The sequence below is a fragment of the Microcaecilia unicolor genome, chromosome 2 (assembly GCF_901765095.1).
Source record: "Microcaecilia unicolor chromosome 2, aMicUni1.1, whole genome shotgun sequence".
Lineage (NCBI taxonomy): Eukaryota > Metazoa > Chordata > Amphibia > Gymnophiona > Siphonopidae > Microcaecilia > Microcaecilia unicolor.
This window is the reverse complement of record NC_044032.1, coordinates 288,955,671-288,965,153: the sequence shown is the minus strand read 5'-3', so window position 1 is coordinate 288,965,153 and position 9,483 is coordinate 288,955,671. Positions and strand designations below refer to the sequence as shown.

The window sequence follows — 9,483 nt, the reverse complement described above, 5'->3', positions numbered from 1 at the left end:
AATTCAAAATGGTCGCCAAGAGTTCAAGCAGCGACCTTGCGAGACTTCCGCAGAACTCTTGCAAGGTCACTCTCGGCAGCCATTTTGAACCAGCGCCAGTACGGGAGGCAGCAAAACAGTCTGAAGCCACTCTGGGCAGGGAAGAGGGGGCTCTTTCCTGCCCTGAAGAGGTCAGTAGACCACCAGGGCAGTACAGTAAGGGGAGGGGAGGATAGGACATCCTTAGGGGGTATGACAGGGGGGACAGGGTGGGGGTGTGAAAGGGGCGGGGTGGTATGTGATAGGGGCGTGGTGGGTTGTGGTGGGGCAAGGCAGGGGTTTGGTAGGGGGCGGGGCATGTGCCCTGCTTTTTGGGGGCACAAATATGGTAACCCTGTGTGTGAGCAAGAGAGAGACTGGTGTGGACCCGGGTTTTGTTGACATGTGAAATAAAGAGGCAATTGCCTCTTTGTTTTACCTATCTAGAGGGTGCTGTCACACAGCTGAGAACATGCTTTGGAAAGGGAGACTACTGTTTTTTGCCAGTGAACTTTCTTTGCCCATAGACACAACAGAGGAAAAGAGCCCTTAGTAAGCCAGTTTCTAAAAGAGTTATTGCTGATCTGGAAGGGGATTCTTTCCCCCTCCCCCCACAGCTTCACTGGGGACAATGTTGGAAGGATGGGGAGGGAGAAACAAGAGAGGTATCTGATGCTGGCTCCTAAGTTTTTGGTCTGGCTCCAAGATTTTGTGAAAATTTGTTGAGGCCTTGATTTAACATACCCGAATTTTAATACTCCCAAGTTATGCTAATTGTCTATATTTATTCTCCCTCTTCATACACCCCAGACTGTTAATGGTTTATCAGATTTGTATATCTGATTTGTATAACTGACCTATATTTGTATATCTTCAACTTAATGTAAGCCACATAGAACTGAGTCCCTGACTCGGACTTATGTGGGGTATAAATCCAATAAAGTAAAGTAAATGTTGTTTAATAGTAGTACATAAGTATGATGACTAAATAAGTACATAAAATTTCTGGTTGAAATTCAAAGTGGTTGCTGATAAAACTGCAAAACACTGTGGAGGGTTACTTTATTTTTTTTTTTTTTTTTTTTGCATCACTCTGTATATACCTTGACCTGAGATTAAGTTAATCTATGACTTTTAAATTAGAAAGACTCTAGAAGAGAAAGGTCTGAGACTCCTATATGTATCAAAGAAACATTTGGACAAAAGCAATTCACTCTTCCCCTTCCCTCCCCCCATAAAAAAAAAAAAAATATATATATATATATATATATAGTTAAAACTGTTTGATAACATCATTCAACCAATCCTATTATATGGGAGTTAGTTCTGAGGTCTGTTATGAACCTCACACTATATAGAATGGGACAGAAACCTAACACCTCCAGTTCTGCAAACAGACACTCTCCAAGTTACCCATTCCAGGAGGGAGACTTTTTGTCACATCCTGGTTTTAAACTTGCATCCTAAAGCAGTGTAGTATTTGTAATAGGGCTGTATAGACTTGATTGGGCCCCGAATACATTATTCGTATTCAGCTGAATACTGATTTAAATTCAAATATGAAAAATCCAAGGATCTTTTGTGCTAAAACCTACTGAAATAAACACTTGCTTCTTGTATTTAATTTGTTATGTTAAAGCTCAATGCCAATTATTCCTATTCAGCCAAATAATGTTTTTCATTATTTGTGTAATTCCCCATTATAATGAGGATTACTAAAGGTCATGAGAGAACTCTCCAGAGTTTCTGGGGAGAGGGTTCTGAGGTTGTGGGTGGTAAAGGATCCAGCCCATGGGGATGGGTTCCTGGGAAAGTTGCAGAGGAAAATGTTCCTGGTTGTTGAATGACAGTAGGGGAGGAGTTAGTAGTTAATAAATGTTAGTGTTGGGGTTTGCACAGGTCTTTGGCTGCCTCTACCCCTACCATGGGGGGTTGTCCTGGATGGGTTAAAGAAACTAAGGCTGACCAAAGAGGAATGAGGACATGTTCACCTTTGAAAGGTCCTGTCAAGATTGTTGCTTGTACGACATTGCTCATTAAATTTTTTACTGCAAGCCACATGCGGTTGCAAAGCTTTGGCTGGTTGATATTTCGCAACATGATAATTAGCACGCCGATTTTCAATTGCAGTATGTGCGGTGGCATCCCTGGCAGATCGAGTGAATTGAAAAAGTCTGTTGGATAATTAAGCGCTTCATCTGCTTCCAGAACAGTGTCGACGGACTCGTATGTGAGTGGCTCACTTTGAATGTTAGACTGAATAATATTGTTCAGTTCGTAGACGTCTTTGTTCTTGGCCGCAAGAATAGCTCGTTCACTCAGCGAATCGTGAGTCTTATAATTGGTTTGAATATTGGGAAATACTTTTTCAACCAATTGTTCTTTTGAGGTCACTAAATTGCAGAAGTTATGAGGCAATGAAATTCGTCCTCAGGTCAGATCAACCAGCACCTTTCTGTTCCCAATTTTGAGCAATTGATGTGAGAATATCTGAGGTGATTGATCGTTTTGCAGCTGGACATGCATATTTGTAGTTAAGTTTAATGTCTTTACGTGTTGCCACAAAGTAGAGTATTTTAGCAAACATTTATTTCGTCCGCTGGTGTCGATCGAGGAACTACAGGTAATGTTTGCCTGAAATCTCCTGCAAGCAATATTAATGTGTTCCCAAATGGTCTGATGTTTCCATGCAAATCTTGCAATGATCGATCACGAGGCTCGAATGATGTTTTTCGCTGTGCTGTTTCCTCGGCACGTATTTGAGCCATTCTTTGTCTGTTTCGCTCGTTCACTGATGCCCGTTATTCCTCAGTTTGATTTGCAATTGTAGGTATATAAAAACACGCGCGTATTCAAATGCAACGTTGTGTCAAAATTTCAAAGCAATCGGTGAAGAACTTTCAGAGATTTAAGCCACTCTCAGCCTGTCGCGTTGATTCTGTTGAGAACGAAGCAGATCTGAAGCTGCAGGACGCGATCGCCGTGCTCGCAACCGTGCATCGTCAAGTCTGGCTGCACGTTGCTCTGCTGCTTCCTCGGCACGTATTTGAGCCATTCTTTGTCTGTTTTGCTCGTTCGGTGATGGCTGTTCTTCCTCAGTTTGATTTGCAATTACTCGTCGCACTGCTTCTGCTCCACGAGTACGACAGCTGTGACATCTATATAATAGTAGATATATAAAAACATGCGCGTATTCGAATGCAACGTTGTGTCCAAATTTGAAAGCAATCGGTGAAAAACGTTTGGAGATTTAAGATTTTGAACAAACGAACATTTACATTTTTATTTATATAGATTATTATTATTATTTGTTACATTTGTATCCTACATTTTCCCACCTTTTGCCGGCTCAATCTGGCTTACATATAACCGTTAACGACATTAGCCGATTACGGTCTGACAACACAATAATCTATAAGCATTCACTCTGCAGCTCCTCAGTACCTCTCCACTCTCATCTCTCCCTACATTCCTCCCCGGGAACTCCGTTCACTGGGTAAATCTCTCTTATCTGCACCCTTCTCCTCCACCACTAACTCCAGACTCTGTTCCTTTTATCTTGCTGCACCATATGCCTGGAATTGACTTCCTGAGCCGGTATGTCAAGCTCCATCTCTGGCCGTCTTCAAATCTAAGCTAAAAGCCCACCTTTTTGATGCTGCTTTTAACTCCTAACCCTTATTCACTTGTTCAGAACCCTTATTTTATCATCCTCACTTTAATATTCCCTTATCTCTTGTTTGTCCTGTTTGTCTGTCCTAATTAGATTGTAAGTTCTGTCGAGCAGGGACTGTCTCTTCATGTTCAAGTGTACAGCGCTGCGTACGTCTAGTAGCGCTATAGAGATGATAAGTAGTAGTAGTATGTCCTATCTTGCCATCAGACAAGAAACAATACTGACGACCATCACCAAATTCTATAATTTACTATTCTTATTATATTTCTTTCCTATTTTAATCACTTTATATACGACTTTTGGCACCACAAGTAAAACTTTCATGTTAACAAACTTATGTGAATCGGAATGTGCTTTATATCTTTTGTATTGAGTGTGTGCTTGTTGGGAGGGGACATTTTATTCTGCATGTTTGGACACTTCGGCTAGATCCTTTAGTCTTTCCCCTATTGTGGAGACATAACAGTTCCCGACCCTATGCAGATCCACAATTCCCTGCAAGCTCAGCGCCGCTGGTGTCACTCGAAGAGCGTCCATGGACCGGCAGGACGAACATTGCATGCCGGGAGTTGTAGTCGCTGGGGTCGTTGCGGAAAGGGAACATGGCGGAAGCTGAGTGCGGTGATGTGTCTGCACCGGAGGGCGCCCCGGTTCCGGCTCCAGCTCCAGCTCCGGTCTCCTTCGGTTTCAGCCGGATAGCGGTGCGGAAAAAACTGACAGGAGCGGAGGACAAAGAGAAGGATGATAAGGATTACCTGCATGGAGTGGAGGGTAAAGAGCTACAGAGGTGAGAGTGGTGGGAAAGATACTGGTGTGGCTTGTAAGAAAGAGCCAGAACCTGGAGAAGGGGAATTGGTAAGGAGAAAAAGATCTTGGGAAAGGAAATTATGGGGAAAGGTGTGAGGAAAATGGGACCCAGCTCCGGGAAAGGAAACTTTTTGGCTAGTCCCGGTTGTAAACTTCAAAAGCAATGTGATATATGTAATCCCTACTTTTATCCATTGAAATGAGTGGTTGACGTCCCATAATCCTGTGGTGTAGGACAGAAATCCAGGACTGGTCTAAAATCTCCCTCCTGGAACTGGGTAACATGGAAGCTCAGTGGTGGGGTGAAAGGGAGATCCCCCAACTAGGGTTGACACCTGACTAGGGTGCAGGCTAGTCCAGCCCTAGTTTTACTTTATTGCATGCTTGGTAGTTCTGGTTGTACCATTGAGTTTCTCAAGAAAATCAGAACTACAAATCCATGCATGCAATTGCATAAAACCAGTACGGGACTATGTGTTAGCTGATAGCATGGACTGTGGAGGGGAGGGTTATGGTAAGGTAAGGTAAGGAGAGAAGAGGATTGGAGAGTGAAACTCAAGGAGGGAAAGACACAATAGCTAGGGTCATTGATATGCTGATTATTGTGTTGTCCAAAGAGATGTGGTAGCTGTGTTAGTCCACTTTTAAAGTTTAATCAATATAAAGAAAATAAGATGATACCCTTTTTATTGGACTAACCTAATACATTTTTGGATTAGGTTTTGAAGGTAGCCCTTCTTCATCAGATCAGAAATAAGCAATATATAACAGTATATATAAGTGAAACATCAAAGCATTTGAGTTACAGTCTCACAGGATGAGGGTGGGGTGGGTTAGGTGAGAGACAGGTAGAGCCCGGTGGATGAGGGACAGGGAGATATGCATGGTGATAAGAGGGTGACAAAGCAGTAGAATTTTATGGTTTATAATGGGCTAGAAAACCCGGTCTGGTGGGTGTCAAAATATTTAATCATTCAGACTTCAAAGGTCTTACATTCCTGTATTGTCTTAAAGTTTCCTCTTAGTATTCTCACCATAAATCATTGATACAGTGTTTTGGTTTTGTAGAGTGTTGCCCCACAGAGGTGACATCCTGGTTGGCACTTGCAGTTTTCATATGATGTCTATGTAAATTAAATCTCTTCTTTAGCATCTGGCTTGTTTCTCCAATATAGTACCCTTCATCACACTTTTTACATCGAATTATATCTATCACATTGGAAGATGAGCATGTGAAGGATTCCTTTATGTTGAATATTTTTCCTTTGTGAATGACTGTGGGATCCTATGAAATGTTTTGGCATAGTTTGCAGCTGAATATATTGCAAGGATGTGTGCCTCTCTCTTATTTTTGAGTCTCTATTGGGAGCTTGCTTCTCTCTAGCTTGTGTTTTAAGTTGGGTGGCTGTCAGAAGGCCAGCACTTGTGGGGACAGTAATATCTCTTTCAGTAATTCATCCTCCTGGAGTAGTGGCTGTAGATCTTTTATGATTTTTCTCAATTTTCTAGCTCTGGGTTGTATGTCACTACAAGGGGGATTCTGTCTGTGGCTTTCTTTTCCTTGTACTGTAGCAGATTTTCCCTGGGTGTTTTGAGGGAGGAGGCAACATTCTTAGAGATTATTTTGGGGTGTTGTCCAGATACTGGCTCTAACCCATCCCTGCTGGTGCTGTCTGAGGGAATATTTTAGGCCATCCCCATGGCCAAGGCAGATGGCTCTCGAAAGGATGAACCCTAATGGAGTTATCTCTTTGGGTGTGATCAAGGGTTTGAGACTTGCTGATTGTTGTTAGTGAAGGTTACTGTGATGTTGCTGGTTGTTTTATTTTGTATTTCTGATATTATTATTTGTATTTGCTTTTGTTTATTGTAATGAAATTGAGAGGGCATGTTATTTTGCAGCTATGTGATGTGCTTCACATCTTCCCTAAGGAGATGGGTAGAGCTGTATTGGGGGATGTTTAAATTATTTCATATGTATTATTCTATGTTGTATTAATGTAGTTATGTAGGGTAATGATTTTCAGTCCCCTTTGTGCGAAATAAGGTGTAAATAAGCCTATAAATAGAACTTGAAGGTTGTTGGAGAGAAGGGCGGAGATATCAGAGCAGACAGCGTCATACCTAGGGAACTTGACCTCAACACTTAGAGGAGGAAGAGTTCATATGGGTTTAAGGTACTGCTTTAATCACCATTTTGTATTGTTTACTTTTGCTGACCTATTTTACTTCAATTTCTAGTGTTAACCCCGTTGAGGCACCCAAAGAGCTTGTAATTCCCTTAATCCAAAAGAACCGATGGCATACTCCTCAATCTGCTCCCTGTTCTGATATAGAGAAGGAAGAGAAGAAGCAAGGACCAGAGGATGGTGTACTTTCTCAGGCAGTGAAAGAGTTAATAGAAGGTAATGGCATGCTGTTTACAATTCAGATGTTTAGGCTTGTGATTTGGAGTGCTTATAAGTTTTGTTGGTTATGTATTGAATGTTGTGTTTGGGGGTGAGTTGATAACTTTGATTTTAATGTGGATTGGGCTAGTTGTAGTGGTCTGGGTTGTGCTAAATTGAGGTGTTTGTTGTTTGTAAGTGGTATGCCTTAAGTTGATGATGGGGTGATTCTACTAATGACTCTATCTCCCCATTACCTGAGTCAGATGTAAGGAAATTGTAATTTATTAGGCTGGTATCTTAGGATAGCCGTAATGTGTTGGGTTGGGCTAAGTTGGTGATGGGTTGCTTATAGTGTGTGTGTGGGGGGGGGGGGGTGGAATTCAGTTAGGTTGGTGACTTTCAGTGATTGTAAGATGAGAGTTAAGCTGGTGAATTATTTGTTTCTCTGAACCTAATTTCTCTTGGCCTGCTGTGTTTAGAGTCAAAGAGATCCTTGGATGTTTGGGATGGTGGCCCTGAAAATGACCCAAATATGACAATCCCTCTTCTGATGCAGAATCGTGTTCCAAATGGCTATGAGGATGGAGAGAAGGTGAACGTGAGCCTTCGACCAGAATCGGTAAGAAGCTACTTGACCACATCCATATGCTTCCTGGATGAAGTAATATTGTAGGCCTGGCAATGTGAATAGTGAAAGGGCGGTGGTGAATACACAGCAGTGGTTGTAAGAGGCATATAACACACTCCCCACCAGACTGGATGGGAGGGTATTTGTTCTTCTTTTGGAGTTGCAGTCAACCCCACAACCTTAAATCTCGCAAGATCTGCAGGTCTGTTACTTGGCACAATTACAGAAGTCCCCCCGCCCCCCCCCCCCTTGCCAGTCAAGTGTTGGTCTTTTCCTCCATGCTCTTCATCCCACTTTCTGCCCTGTGTTTCTGTTGGTCCAAGCATCTCCTGCTCAGTGAGGTTTTTGTTCTTCTGAGCCTCATTAAAGATTGGTTTGTGAGTAAGGCAGGGCAGTGGCGTACCAAGGTGGGGGCGGTCCGCCCCGGGTGCCAGTGGGTGGGGGGTGCTCCGCTCCCGCCGCCTCCCGTGGCCGTTCCCGCGGCGCCGCACATTAAAAAAACTGGCGAAGCAGCGTCGCAGGCAGCGCCCCTCGTGCCCTGCTTGTAAAAAAAAAAATCAAATCTTCTTCCTTCTCCTCCTCGTCTTGACGTCGACTCGGGCCTTCCAATCAATTTGATTGGAAGGCCCGAGTCGACGTCAAGATAAGGAGGAAGGAGATTTGATTTTTTTTTTTACAAGCAGGGCACGAGGCGCTGCCTGCGACGCTGCTTCGACGGTTTTAACGGGACTGAGGTGGGGAAGGAGAGGGGCGAAAGGGACTCGGGTGGGGGTGTTCAGAGGGGAGAAAGGGACTGGGGTGGGGGTCTCAGACAGGGGAGGGGAGAAGGGGACTGGGGTGGGGATCTCAGAGGGGAGAAGGGGAGGGGAGAAGGGGACTGGGGTGGGGTGTTCAGAGGGGAAAAGGGGTGGGGAGAAGAGGACTGGGGTGGGGGTCTCAGAGGGGGGAAGGGGAGGGGAGAAGGGGACTGGGGTGGGGGTGTTCAGAGGGGAGAAGGGGACTGGGGTGGGGATCTCAGACGGGAGGGGGAGGGGAGAAGGGGATTGGGGTGGGGATCTCAGAGGGGAGAAGGGGACTGGGGTGGGGGTGTTCAGAGGGGAAAAGGGGAGGGGAGAAGGGGACTGGAGTGGGGATCTCAGACAGGGGAGGGGAGAAGGGGACTGGGGTGGGGATCCTCAGAGGTGAGAAGGGGACTGGGGTGGGGATCCTCAGAGGTGAGAAGGGGACTGGGGTGGGGATCTCAGAGGGGAGAAGGGGACTGGGGTGGGGGTGTTCAGAGGAGAGAAGGGGACTGGGGGGGGGGGTCTCAGACAGGGGAGGGGAGAAGGGGACTGTGGTGGGGGTCTCAGACAGGAGAAGGGGAGGGGAGAAGTGGACTGGGGTGGGGGTGTTCAGAGGGGAGAAGGGGGCTGGAACTGGGGGCTGAAAAAAGGCAGAGAGAGAGAGGGGACAGATCCTAGATGGAAGGGGGGAGCGAGAGGGAGGGCAGACCCTGGATGGATGGGAGAGGGAGGGTAAATGGTGGATTGAAGGGGCAGAGAGAAAGGGCAGGCAGTGGATGGAAGGGATGGCAGAGAGGGCAGACACTGGATGGCAGAGAGAGAGAGAGAGAGTGAAGACAGATGCTGGATGGAAGGAAGACGGTGAAAAGAAGATGAGGAAAGCAGAAACCAGAGACAACAAACTGTAAATAAAATATATATTTTTATTTTTTTTGCTTTAGGATAAAGTATTGTAGATGTGTTAAATGTTTATAATAGAACATGTAAATAAGGTAATCTTTTTATTGGACTAATTTTAATACATTTTGACTAACTTTCGGAGAACAAAACCCCCTTCCTCAGGTCAGGGATAGGATACTGTAACAGCACTATACTGTACTGACCCGAGGACGGAGGTTTTGGCCTCTGAAAGCTAAAAGTATTAGTCCAATAAAATGGTATTATTTTACTTTCTATATTTGT

At 44.6% G+C, this 9,483-nt stretch overlaps 1 protein-coding gene across 1 annotated transcript in view; it reads left to right on the top strand.

Annotated features, from left to right (window-relative positions):
• The first annotated feature begins 4,287 nt into the window (after positions 1 to 4,287).
• The window catches only part of GPKOW (G-patch domain and KOW motifs), a 34,146-nt gene continuing 28,950 nt past the window's right edge, over positions 4,288 to 9,483 (top strand). The window contains 3 exon segments of the mRNA XM_030194249.1: positions 4,288 to 4,481; positions 6,743 to 6,906; positions 7,371 to 7,510. Of these exon segments, the coding sequence (XP_030050109.1) occupies positions 4,297 to 4,481; positions 6,743 to 6,906; positions 7,371 to 7,510 (489 nt within the window). The 5' untranslated portion in view covers positions 4,288 to 4,296.